Below are 14,585 nucleotides of genomic sequence, written 5' to 3'. Positions count from 1 at the left end.
AGCTTAATTTAGCTCATTTATTGGAGCTCTTAACGCCTCCCGGATTGCAGGAGGTTCTGTCACATTATGTCTGTGTGAATGTCGGGGTCAAACGATTTGTCAAGTCTTTCATGGAACAGTCAAAAAAATCAACACCATTGATGTCAGAAACATGGGCTAATGAACAAAAAAACAAACAAAAACAAACAAAAAACAACAACATGTATTTGTGATAACATGGGATAACATTAACTTGAGACTTTAAAGAGAATGTTGATATCTTTTGACAATATAATACCATGAGAAACTGTTAAAGTGACTGCAGCAAACTGGTTAATTCTTGTAGAAACACTGTCTGCTGAAAGAGGTTAATATGATCATTATATTCTTGTGGAGAAAACTGGCAAGGTCAACGTCTAGTTTTGACTATCCATGATGTTAACAAACCTTGTGTTCCTAGGAAGAATGTAAACATGGTTATACTCTAGGCTAAAAGGCTAATATGTGGAAGTGGATAAGGGTATGACGTCTGTCAAAATTCAATGTATGAGCTGGTTGAAGACTTTTAATGTCTGAGTTTGTTGATTACATATTCTAATGAGAGAGATGTTTTGTTGATAATTTAGGGGACGGGAATCTTACAAGCCAATGGCTTCTACCCATTAACCTTTTTATTTTTATTTTCGGATGTTGCTGATGATGTTTCAACACTGATGAAAGTGAAATATGTTGTATAAACATGTCTGGAAAGAAGAAAAATGAACTGAATAAATAAATAAATAAATAAATAAATTTAATTCTACCCAAAGAAAATGTGTACAAAAACAACTTCTTCAAGCATGCATGTTGTAGATGAAACATACGGAGATAAAGAAGTGTGTTTCGTTTCAGGGTGATTTACCTCCAAGTGAGCATGAACGACGGTCTGTCTTTCATCAGCAGCAACGTCCACATCACCACCACCGAGTGTGTGAGTGCTCCATTTCTCTAAACTCCAGATTTCCAGTTTTCCACCTCAAATACAGAATTATTTGTTTGCAATTAACTTTTTATTAATTTGTAATATAAAGTATGTTTTTACTGTACATATATTTGGTTCGAACTCTGCTTCTTCAGTCCTCTCCAACCCAATCTCACATAATCTTCCTAAAAATCTGCTGTTTTGTTCTCTGCAGTGAGTTTGCTTTTTCTCCTTTGTTCCTTTCATCTTCCCTTTTCCAATTTTATTATTTTCTACTTTTTTTGGGCAGGGGGGAGGTCAAACAACAGTGGTTTGTAGTAAGGCTCCACCTTAATGAAGGCCCTCTATAATCCTCTGGGGTAACAGGAAAGAAAGAAGGAGAATCGGGTTCACCACTGTTCCATCTCAACATTTCAGTCGAGAACGTGGGAGAAAACTGTCCTTTAAAAACTTTGGTGAATACAAGTTGAAAATGTATGTTGGAACACATGGAACATGTTTTCTGAAGCTATTTGTACTTGGTCCATATGTGTCATATCCATGACAACGCTTTGAGTCCAAAAGGCTCTGTTGTGGTTCATGACTTACAGAGCTCAACATGCCTTTATTATTAGCTTGCTGCTAAACAAAACCATATAGGTTAAAGACAGTTTGGTCTTTTCTTACTTGTCAATGCGATTTAGGGGATACTATAGATAATATAGAGATCTAAATTACCCCAGATTCTAGTCTTTTTACTTAATCGATATAATCTGTGGGCACTGTTATAGTGTTTGTTGGCTATATCCAGATTCTGCTTGTCAGCTGTGGATCATTATATAAAACTGCTGAGAAAGCCAGTGATGTGTCGTCCATAAAGACATGACGGCTTACAATGACAGAGTGAACCAGGAAGCACACAGGTACTATTACCTTTACACTATTACACTATGAAAATACCCTGACCTACTTTCATAGGTCAGGGTAAATCAAAGGATAGGTAGATTAAAGAATTAACTTTGAGCTATGGTTTTACTCACACTGGCCTTCTCCCTCATCTTTCTATCTTATCCGGTTCCTGAGTGTAAAAAGTTTAAATTTGATCATCATCTCATTTTCACTAACACTGACATTTACAATACATCCCCTTCACGGGATGTAATAATATTATTACTGGGTGGATATCTTCTGCGTGTCATCACCATTGCTTCTCTTTCGTCAGTCTTTATTGCTCACACCTGTCATCTGGTGTAGTAGTATGGTGTACATGGCTGTAGTGAACTAGTGATGTATAAACAGTGTGATGTGGGCATACTCACCAGTTTGATGGCACCGTCCTCCTGATCACTCTGCTGGTGCTGTTCCTCCTGCTGGTCCTGGTCTTCATGTGGTGGTTCTGGCCTCTCTGCTGCACCGTGGTAAGAAACTCACTCAATAAATAGAAAATAGAAGAGTTTCATTTCAATTCGTCTTCAGAAGAATTTGTCTCAATTCAAAGGTTCAATAAGTACCATAGGAAAAATGTCTGTACAAAGCTAACATGGAGTACTGGTGTGATGCATTTCTGTCATTTCTCTTGTTCCTAAAAGGTGATCAAAGAGCCGCCGCCTCCACCACCTCCTGAGCCTGTGAGTTAAAAAACACACAACTGACTGCGTACGCATTTACTCACCAAGTCTAAAATCTGCCTCAGCAACACACTCTCACTGTCTGGTGAAAGGCTTTTAAACTAACATATAAAAACAAATTACAAGAAATGAATGAATAAAAACACATTTGTGACTCCAGCTGGTGGATAAATAAAGTATGTTTTGTCTTTTTCTTGTGTTGTGGTCTTGTTACATCCCGCGAAGCGGTCTTCTTCTTTTCCTTTCAGCAAATCAGTTGCCTCCATCTAACCCTGTCTTCTGCATCTTCTATTGGTTCTGAAATATACTAATGAATACAATTAAAATAGACATAATGGCTCCATGTTTTTCAAACCTAACCGACCCTCATGTTCTATTACTGTTATTCTGAGGGAAACATTATTAGCAAGAAGAAACTTTATGTAGCACAAAAGTAGAGAATGCTAAGCAAAAATGTAATTTTATAAGTACAGTATTTTCCGCACTATTTTCCGCAGTATTTTCCTGAATTTCCCTTGGGATCATTAAAGTATCTATCTATCTATCTATCTATCTATCTATCTATCTATCTATCTATCTATCTATCTATCTATCTATCTATCTATCTATCTATCTATCTATCTATAAGGCGCACCTAAAGGCCTATAATTTTCTCATAATCCCGTAGTATGCCTTGTAATTCGATGCACCTTGTATATGGATTAATATAACTATTGGTTAAAAACAAGATAGCTGAAAAAAAGCAGGCAGTCTGGCCGGCAGTCATGCTGCACTACGCCGCCATGCCGTGCAGGAGGCACCCTCAGAAGGCACTACGCCCCCTAACAACGGTAGTCAAGGGGCGTCGCCGAAGTGCCGACTCTCACTGACCTGCTTCCTGACGGCAGAGCAGCCTGAGCCTGGGGAGAGCAGCTGTACCTGGCTGCAATTCCGTAGCAAAATTTTTAACAATTCTATTAATAAAGTTTCACTGACTGATCTCAGTATTTACCAACTACTTTGGTGTGGGAAATAACCCACTTCAAAGTTAATTGGTCTTAAAAAATGCCATTGTGCTGGAATCTAGTGACGGTCCATTCCATTAGTCTGCGGAAACACACGGAGAAACTGGCTTAAAGGTAAATGAAAGACCCTCAAAGCTGAACTTCCAGCCTTTTCTGAAATTTCAAGAGCAGAGTCACTGCTAGACAAAGGTGTGGTGTGCTGCATTGATTTGCAAATGTAGTTGATACCTGAAACAACACGTTACGGGGAGGGGGCAGGGGGGCGCATTTAGGCTTGTGTATTGTCTGGACGGGGCCTTGGGCCCTGTCCACACGATGCCGGAACGTTTTGAAAACGCAACGTTTTTGTTGTGTTTACGCCTTCCGTCCAAACGACAACGTAGATATCCGGAACGAAAACGCAACTTTTTGAAAATGCTGGCCGAGGTGGACCGCAACTTTTCAAAAAAGGCTGACGTCTTGCCTGCGACGAAAACCTCTGTGACGTCATTTTTATGGGCCCGTGTGTTGTGACAACAAAACACGGAGGATTCCTATTGGATAAAATTGCAGTCAATACTACCACCACATGGTTTGGCATGCTTATAGCCATCCTCGAAAACACACTGGTGCGTTTACGTGTGGACGGAGATTTTTTTGAAAACGCTGTTGTGTGGACGCGAATCGTTTTCAATGCCGGGTAAAGAAAATTGTGTTTTCAAAAAGTTCTGGCATCGTGTGGACAGGGCCAAGACAGCAAAGTGATCAAGTGATCAGATTTCCTTGATGAGGCTCAGAATGGCTTCATTGAAATAACAATAGGGCCATTCACAGCTGACTACTAAAGGTAGTCACATTCATAAATGCTCTAGCTAGTGGATGGATATCGCAACTACAGCTATTATATGCGCCTTATAATCCGGTGCGCCGTATATATGAAATTATAAAATTACAATTCATTAAAGGTGCGCCTTATAATCCAGTGCTCCTTAATAGTGCAGAAAATACTGTAGTGGAAACTACAAATATCTTGCTAGGTCTGAATATTTCTACAGATATTGACTGGAAGTGTTTAAGTAATAAAATCCAAAATACCAAAGTATTATAAGAATAAGAAACAGATTGCAAAAGAATTAATGTGAAAACAATTTTTCAACTTGCAAAGCATGTGAAAAATAAATTTTTCTATTGATACACGGAATAAAGTAATTGTGTTTCAGGAATCAGATGATGAAGATGGCCTGCCCAAAAAGAAGTGGCCCACTGTTGATGCTTCCTATTATGGAGGCAGAGGAATCGGAGGGATCAAGAGGATGGAGGTAAAGAGATGACATGAACAAGACTATAATGCTAATGCTACATCCCATCAAATGTAACCGGCTTTGGACACCTTACGTTACAGTCACACCTTCTTTCTCTTTGGGATCTATTCCTGAATTGCTCTTGATAGGTGCGTTGGGGAGGCAAAGGCTCCACTGAAGAGGGGGCAAAGCTGGAGAAGCCCAAGAACGCTGTGGTGAAGATGCCAGAGCAGGAGTACGAGCCCTTTGAGCCCAAGCCTAAGAAAGCACACAACAGGAGAGCGCCTCAGAACCGGAAGTGGTACACACCCATCAGGGTAAACACACCGTCAGTTACACTAAAATGTCATTTACCTGACTTATTTATGCACTGAAACTGTTGGACAGCACAAAGGTTTGTGTCTCAGTGTGAGACTTTTGGAGCATGACTACATATTTGCCATCCTGAGGGAAAATGTCTGCTTTTCAGGAAGTCAAAAAACTGCCTTGTTTACAGATTGGTCGCTGTGCATTTTTGAGTTCCTGCCAGCGAATATCAAGTAACAGCGGATGGCAAAAGTTTCCCAAACCTGAGCTGTAGTTAAAACATTAAAACCACCATGAGAGGAGTGACAGATTTCACAAAGCAGCAAAGACGAATGAAGCCCCTTCTGGCAGTGTATAGCTGTGATTAGTTGTATAAGCACAAACTATCAATGCACACAGTCAAAGAAAAATGGTTTAATCGTGCATCACAATACACCTCTGTGTGGCCAGGCCAGCTTACATACAGTAGCAGTACTGTTATCTGTAAACGCTCATATCTCACAGCTTTAAATGCTGTATTTTCCATTCGACTCATGCTCACGCAATGAAACTACTGCATTCATACAGGGCTCACATTTTACACAACCAGTCACTGTGTGTCCAATCACTATGCCGGTCTGTATTTTTTCAAATGATGACGCTTAATTAGTTTGGTTTAGTTAAAGATTTGAGTTCCTTCCTCTCAAGTATTAAATCTCAAACGTTTGACTGCTTTTGGTACAATCATCACATGAGAATTCCCCTCTGTACATTAAAGATCACATTTATTCTGAGCACTTGGATCTTACATGTAGTTTCAAAAGTTAAGACTTGTTGTTGCATTATTTGAGTGAATTTACTACATATTTTCATAATGGAATCATCATTGCTTTCTTTTGTTATCAGAATCAATAAATTTGAAGCTGAAGTGCCGCCTCACTTTGATTGTTGTTGTCATGAAGCATCCTGCACACTTATTTATTTTTAGCATCACAGGAAGAGATTTTTAGGGAAACAAAGTTACAGTTGAACCAAAATATGACAAAGAAATGAAGGATGATGTGGTAAAGTAGATGCTGTGATTGTTTGAGATTCAAACCTGAAGACTCCTGTTTGATCAAATATTTGCTAACACAGCGGAATCAGTGAGGAAAAGTTGGATTTCTAGATGCAGCCAGCTGTTGACACTATCCCTCTCTGTCCCGTTTAGGGCAAACTTGACGCCATCTGGGCTCTGCTTCGCCGTGGATATGACCAAGTCTCCTTGATGAGACCCCAGCCTGGGGATCATGTGAGTACACCATAAAATGACAAGAATATTTACATCTATCAAGAAGGGCATGATGTTTTCTGGTTGTTTGTCAGCAGTATTACAGATTATATTACAAAAACTACTGACCTCACTGTCACCAAATGTAGTAAAATAAGAGTGTAGCAAATCACATTGTGGATACACAAACATTTTTTTACACTTGCTGAGCTATTGCAGTTTTGACCCTCTTCTGCAGCTCCAGGGGGAAAAGTTGTAGAGCGAGCAAGCCTGTGAATGAAGGGAGAGTGCTGTACAAATCAGAGAAAATTCTATTTCTTGTTAGTTTCAGGGCACTTACTAGTGATGTGCTGGCTTCTAAACCACATCCTAAACTACACAGCCCTGCAGGAAGATTCCATATTGCTGCATTTAGACCAAATTCACATCAAGCACACACGCACACACACACACGCACGCACGCACGCACACACACACACACACACACACACACACACACACACACACACAATTGTTCTTTATCCACCATCCAGACAGAGCAGAGCATGTTTTTAGCCTACAATCCAACCTTACAACATGCACATTTATTATTACCTTGGAGATAGAAGACTAGAAATAAGAAGAAGAAGAGGGGAAATCTGAAGTAAAAGGAAAAACAGGAGAATAAAGACTGAGAAAATGCAGGCACACAATGGCACCACCTCATGCTTACACTTTGTCATAATTTCTGATATAGAGGTGATGCTGATGCTTCAGCTACACAGACTTGGACTGGCCGTGGCAGAGCTTTACAGGCTTCACTCAGTGTTCGTCCAGTTTCTAATTTATATTCGGATGTGTCATAAACTACTTTTTGTGCAAATAAAAAACCTGAAAAGCCAACATCATGTTCCAAACTGGCTCTGGTTAAAAGTGTATCTACAGCTCGAAAATGCTTCAGTCATCTGTACTCATTACTCATCCTGTCCTCCCTTCCTCCATCTGCCTCATTCACTCCTCATGTTCCTGTGTTGGCTAAACACCTCCACTGGCCCATCTCCATCCTCTTGGGCCAACCCTGTTCTCACACCTGCTTCCCATTATAGACTTCATTCAATGGATAGAAAGCAGAACCTCAGCTCACGGTCGTACACATCCTCGTAGCTCAGTGGTTCCTATTTCCTGATGTGTTGGAGTGTGTAAGCTGGTAAAAAGTTCTCTTTTCGTCAAATATCAGTCACATTGTTTGGTTTTAATGCTTGACGCCTTTTCATCAAAGGCCACAAATCAGGGTTTGATTTGAATGTGTAGAGTAGTTGAGAGTTCACCAAGTGTGTGAGAGGGAGGATTTAAATTCTTCTGACACATTCAGCGAAGTCAGTTTTAATGACTATTTGTGATCCAGTGAGTCTAAGAACTTGAGCAGCCTCAAGAGTCGTTAGTTATTAAAATAAAGCAAATGCTTAGTTCTTGATTTTCACCAAGTTATTAGTAAATTGATAATAGGCAAATGTTTTTGAATCATACAGACATTCTAATTACCATTGGCATCAATGAGCAATGGCTGTGTGATGCAGAGTTTACTTTCTGGAGGGATGCATATCTCTCTTTCAAGTAAAATGACGTTGTCTCCCCAAGTTGTTAGCAGTTTGTAGCAAAGCAGTAGAACCCTTTACCGGGTCAATCACTAGCTCATTTTCAGGTGATATGAAGTTTTATTTCAGTGAAGAAAATTGTTTCAATACGGATGGTGCATCTCTTTTCTAACTTTACGTACCTATGCTATTTATTGCCATGGTCTCAGCAATAAGTCCCCCATCAAAAACTGGCAGACATTAAAACTTAAACTAGCTAAAACTTACTATTAAAACTTGCTAAATATTTGTAGCCAAGTTGGCCGAGTATGTCCCCTTCATCAGTCAAGCTATTACCGCTGTGTCCATGAAGTGAAGAAAGAGTTTTAATGACATCTATATGCTTCAACTACTTTTAGATATTTTGTGAGAATAAATCGCTTACCAGATTCTAAGCGGATTCTCTTGCTCTCCTGCCCCACAGTGGACACTGTACTCATTGTTCCTCTTTCCTTTCAATGAACTGACTAACTAACCTCTGTGTCTGCTCAGCATAGACCTACACTGTAGCCCATGACGAAGAGTGGCTGTGAGTGTGTGTGTTTGTGTGTATGTGTGTTTGTTTGTTTACTATGCTTATGTGTGTATGCATACATTATGTCTAACGTATCCCTCTAATTTACTTGTGAAAGACCACAGTTAAAATCAAAAGGATGTAGAGTTCTGCATCTGAGACAGATTTTAGTCATTATAAGACTATGTCACCAAACCACATCATTATGTTGACGCCAGAGTTTAAAGTATGAGCCCCCACCCCCCACCCATGTCTCTCTCTCATTGACTAAACACGAGCCTTCCCAAGGTAGCATTGAGCCAGCTAAAGGGCATGAGTTAATGCCTACATTAAGGACATAGCTGTCTTTTTCAACTAACTGACTCTCTCTCGCGCACACACACACATTCATGCATTTATACACTAATCTGATCCCAGAAGGGAAATTAAGAGCACACTCTGGTTGGTGAATACTTCAACGCATGCATACATGTTAGTTTGTACAAGCCTGTACACCCCTGTAGCAAACTCACACACACACACACACACACACACACACACACACACACACACACACACACACACACACACACACACACACACACACACACACACACACACAAAGGGGCCTGTAGGCATGCAGGGGGAGGTAGAGTGGCGGGCAGCTCATTTGTGGAGAGCCCCAAATGAGCAACTAGTAAAGGGGGACGGAGCCTTGCTCAAGGATGCCTCGGCAGTGCTCCAGAGGTGAGCTAATACCTCCCACTGTCAGCTCACAATCTGGGTGCTTTTTGTGGGGGATTTTTTTGGGGAATCAAAACGCCGATCTTAGGAACATCGGGTGAACCGCTCTACCACTGACCCACTGCCGACCCTACTGAGCCACTGCCGCCCCTAAACTGAGCCAATGCCACCCCATATTACTAGACTTAGAAAAACTTATGACCCTGGGATGACTGTTGCGCTAGAGGTAACCACGAAAGAAAGAGTGTCTTTCTTTAATCCAGAAGTCTGCTACAGGAACCTCTTCACATCAGTATAAAGTTGGTTTTAGCTGCACGCTAATAAATATCAATAAGCCAACATCAATGCTGGGAAGGTCCTAAAACAGTAATGTAAAAAGTGGAAGACTGGAAACAGCTACTCTGCCTACATTTCTTGTGCATGTTTTCAGCTATTTTACAGATACAGACAAACAGAGTAATAGAAATGTGTAACTTTGCTTCATTTGGTTGATTTTGACTTCCAGAAGAGCGGAAGGAGGAGAGGACATGTGACTAGGAGTTACTCAATTTTTTTTTTTACCAAACACTGCCTACAAAAACTTTTTGCGCTCGGTTTTCAATAAGATGAAATGAGCTGCTCTCGTTCCATACAGCTTTGTGACAATATCAGTTTTCCACTCTTAAACTATGGTCCTGTGGGTCCAGTCACTGATTCTGGTTATTAGCATGACCTCACTCTACTCTAGACGCCCAACCACATTCATGTACTGTATGTTAAAGGACGTGTTACTATTGCAACAGCAACCTCTGTGGACTGAGGTGAACCTCTTCAGCTAATACCTCAGGAAATATGACTTTTGACGTATGATTACTTTTAATACACAACACACATACCAACCGCAGACTCAGCCTCAAGCCCTCGCTACTTCTTTTTCTCCATATGGTCTTTTAATTAGAATAAGTGAACCTTAATAACGGAGTCCCAGCTTCGGGACAGAAAATTGGACTAACCTGGATCTTTCAGAGTCGGGGCACTAAAGCAGGGATTTAAATGTAATCTGGGACACCAGTTGACCAAACACACACACACACACACACACACACACACACACACACACACACACACACACACACACACACACACAAACACAAAATCACATAATGCTAATGCCTTCTTAGTCCAGATGTGCTCCAGATTAGACACCTGCGTGTGTCAGGGTGTGTATATTTTATGGCTTTAGATGTTAATCCCTTTTCTGAACCCACCTCACTTCTAAGTGAATAGTTTACACATTGTAGTAAAACTATTTATAATGTATACTCCCATTCATCATGCACATATTTGTGATCATTTGGGTTGAAATATTAAACATTGCCCTTTTGCTCTACCATGATGCCAACATGTGAGTGGTTCTTGGACATAATGTTAACTATGGTTACCATGTTAGTTTCAATATTAGCATGCTAATGTTTGCTTACATCACTTGAGGATCAGTCATGGTCCCAAACCACTTGGACAAGTCTTTACCAAGGTTATTAAAATTCATGCATTTTGAACCATGACTATCTGTAACTTCTTCATGATTATATGAACCTCACGGTGGCTGTGAATGAAAAAGAAGCATCTTCATAATGTTTTTTGGTAATCCAAACAATAGTTGCTACAACCAACTAGCAAACTACAGTATTTTATACTAATGAAAATCAAAACTCTTTGTAATTGGCTCTTTGCTTCCCTTTAGGGTCGATGTATCAACTTCACAAGAGTGAAAGAGGAGTCAGCTGCAGCCAAAGCCCACCCTCGCACCCCGATCCACATACCCTCGCCCCCGCCGCCAGATTACCGTCCAGTGACACGCGCCCCCTCCTCATCACCAACCCACAGCAGCCCAGCTGCAAAATCTCCCCCAACAAACCAGCTGGCAATGGGGCCACCACCCTCTCGTACACCACCGGTGCTTCCATGTCCACCACCATCACGTCCACCACCCACCCTTCGGCCATGAATCTCACAGACAAAACCTTCCTCTTCCATTGTGCCTGCTCTGACACCACAGACTTAAGGCTCTGGTGACCCTTTACGTCCGTTTGAAACTTGTGGTCTTCCCTGCCAAAGAAACTCGAGCTTAAAACCAAATATCAACAGTATTCTTATCCCAGTTGTTCTATACTCCTCTTCAAGTACGGGAATGACTGCCAAGGTACTTGAAATCATTTTAAAAATCCGCCACCTAGTGCGATGCATTTTGTTAATGGCTGTTAGTGTGAAAAGTGAAGAATGAATCTTAAAATAATTGGAAAATGTAAGTATTTGCTGCTGACCAAGCAAATGGGTTGAATCCGGGTAAATATTAAAATTTGCATTGGAGTGTGTGAGATTGGATTGTTGCTGGACAGCAAAGCATGTTGGGATGGAAAATACATAGAGGAATTTTGCAAAAGATGAAATGTTTTCGTTGTCTTTATCAACTACTGAGATAGACCATTGTTGTCGAAAATGTGAAAAGTGAGTTGCTAATCTGAATGGTCCCATTAAACTTATGCAAGCAGAACATTGAATTGGATTAGTGAGTCAAAGGTTATGAAAATTCAACTTTAAAAGAATTCCTTTATTGAGTAAATACGATAAAACACATGTTTTGTTTTTTTTAGAAAAACAATTTTTTTTAACATTTGGACGTTTACTTATTCTCAATACCAAAATGATTGTTTTTCTTTGTCTCTTTAGGATGTTCCAACAACATGCTAACAAATCCCAGCCCTTTATTACAGAATTTATAGTCAATTAATTAAGATGGTCCAGTTCTTGTACCATATCGTGCTGAGAAAGTGTACAGATGTTTTGTGGAAGGTGTGTTACAATGTGTGTTTTTGAATGTTATGTTGGTCGATGTATTTGAGGCTATGGATTTCTTCCATTCCCATATTTTCACGTACGGTAATTGAAAACAACAATGTATTTTTGTTGTTGTTTTCTGTTTTTTTCTGCGCACATAAATGACTCCAGTACGTTTTTTTTTTTTGCTATTTGGATATTGAAACTGATGAACTCAAGAAATCAGGTAAACTTCTCTCTCCGCCTCTTTTATATAAACAAGTTTGATACTGCATTGTGATACAAAAATGTGTGTTTTATGTCTTCAGTTATTATCATCACCTGTCATGTTGCAACTGCAGGGCAGTTCAAAGAGCATCTAATTTATTTTACTCCCTGAGAGAAATAGAGGAGAGTACTTGAGTATCGACAAGGTGTCCAACCGCCAAAATGGACACTGTGAACAGAATTTAGAAACAGAATAGCTAGCCAGTTAAGAGTTTTACCTTTATTTCTCACCTTCTCCGCTGCATAGAAAAAACATTAGTGAAACAGCACATCAATTAAAAAAAAAAAAGTAAACATGGGAATTACCAGAATATTAGAGTATTAGCTCCTTGTTGGCATACAAACAGATGTTACAGTATTAACATTTCTGCATGCTAAATTAGAGGGGAAATGGGATATATATTTTCCTAACATAAACAAGAACAATACTATAAGATTTAATCTTGAGAAAAGAGTTTAAAAATGTTAGTGTTATGGTGTTTGTATTGAGTACCTTCTGGAATTTAATGTCTTTTTGCTGTTTCCTGTGTTGATTTTAATGTAGCTTATTCAGTTATGCTGTGTTATTTTTGTACTACGTGCATTTATAATCTCTGTGACTAGAGACTGAGATAAAAGAAGGTGAACACATTTGTTTCAGTGAAATACCTTTTATTCTGATTTTTGTAACAAAAAAAATCATGCAGGAAATAATCAATTTAATTTTGTTGCATTATTATAACTATCACAAAGAAATTGTTTTTCTGGCAATTGTGCACTATATAAAGCAGAGGAGGATGACAGATCTTACATTTAACTCTTTCAAAAACACACACACACACACACACACACACACACACACACACACACACACACACACACACACACACACACACACATACCTGGTTATTAAAAGTGTTACCTTTAAGGTGAGACTACTAGAAAATTGATTATTTGACTCCATTAGAAAAAGCAACTGGTTACAGATCCTCAAAGTCAGCATCACAATAATATTGTAGGATGTTACATTCTAATTTGGTGCACCATCAAACTGCACAATGGTTTGACTGTTTGCTGTTCTTAAGTTAATAAAAACCTATGAAAGAACATCAGAATGACAGCAGCACTAATGCAGGATCAGTGCTGGATAGGAAGTCATTCTTATTGAGGTGAGACATGATGTTAATCAGTGGGTTTGTTTATCTGTTTGTTGTACACGTATGCAGCAATACTGATGCAGGTATGGTTCTCCCTTGTTGGATGACATGACTTTTTTATGTTATCAATAAAGATTGACTTCCAAGCTTCCACCAAGAGTTTCTCTATGATGTCTGCTTGGATTTGTGCAATACAGCGTCTTGCCAGTCTGGTCATACTTTTTGAGCTCCACCCTTGTAGATTCATACTGATAATTGTCCCATTCACAGTTAGGCCTTGATTCTACCCACACATTCAATGTCAGCCACAAACCTATTTATTTTAACTTATCCATATGAAAGTGATTCTGTGTCCATTTAAATGCTTCTGTTTCAAGATTCAAATTGAGTCACTGGGACAATTGAATATAACAAAATAATTTCTTCGTAATTACACCAATGCTTTCCTGATCCCACAAGCCACAATGTGTGACAATGGCTTGCAGTATAGATGTGCTGAGATAAGTATTTGTATTGTTTATGCTGCCTATACTAAAACACATATTTGATTGTAACTAATCTTAGTTCAGTCAATTTTTATCTTAATGTCAAACTAAAATACTGCAGAAAAATTCCATTGCTTTATGTCAGATACATGTAAAATGTGTTACAAAGTGGCATAAATGAAAGTGATGGAATGCTTTTACACTTACTGTCTGAACACTTTCACCATCAAGCAGCAAAACAAGACTAAGAAAATGTTGAAAAAAAGGGAGTTGATAATGAGTCAAAAGTAAAGGCAAAGGGAGTGTTGACGATCAACAACCAACCATGATTCCAAATCAGCTATAATATTTTTTAATATCTGCTCAGTTTGTAAATTAACAACCCTTTTAACACGATACTTGGCAGTGCTCCTTTTACAGCTTCTTTCTGTTTTCCCCAGGTGACCCAAAAAAATCACTTTTTGCAAGTTTGTAATGGAAATTTTTAGAATTTCTGAAAAGTAACGTGAAACTTGGTAGGCTTTGTAGTCGAGCAAAAAAAACAGAAAATAAAAATGGTTTAGCAAGGAAGCCATTACTTCATTTCCTCCCAGTTTGTCTGTAAACCAGAAAAGTGGTTTTCTGTAGAATATTTTCCTGTTCCC

At 39.3% G+C, this 14,585-nt stretch overlaps 1 protein-coding gene across 1 annotated transcript in view; it reads left to right on the top strand.

Moving 5' to 3' along the window:
* antxr1c (ANTXR cell adhesion molecule 1c) overlaps positions 1-13,607 on the top strand; it is a 44,269-nt gene extending 30,662 nt beyond the window's left edge. The window contains exons 12-18 of the mRNA XM_068305594.1: positions 871-949; positions 2,242-2,337; positions 2,509-2,547; positions 4,751-4,849; positions 4,981-5,148; positions 6,327-6,407; positions 10,960-13,607. Of these exons, the coding sequence (XP_068161695.1) occupies positions 871-949; positions 2,242-2,337; positions 2,509-2,547; positions 4,751-4,849; positions 4,981-5,148; positions 6,327-6,407; positions 10,960-11,223 (826 nt within the window). The 3' untranslated portion in view covers positions 11,224-13,607. The remainder of the gene's footprint in view (positions 1-870; positions 950-2,241; positions 2,338-2,508; positions 2,548-4,750; positions 4,850-4,980; positions 5,149-6,326; positions 6,408-10,959) is intronic.
* Positions 13,608-14,585: the final 978 nt, after the last annotated feature.

This window comes from Antennarius striatus, chromosome 21 (assembly GCF_040054535.1).
Source record: "Antennarius striatus isolate MH-2024 chromosome 21, ASM4005453v1, whole genome shotgun sequence".
Classification (NCBI taxonomy): Eukaryota; Metazoa; Chordata; class Actinopteri; order Lophiiformes; family Antennariidae; genus Antennarius; species Antennarius striatus.
The sequence above is the reverse complement of the archived record's forward strand: the minus strand, read 5'-3'. Positions and strand labels throughout refer to the sequence as shown.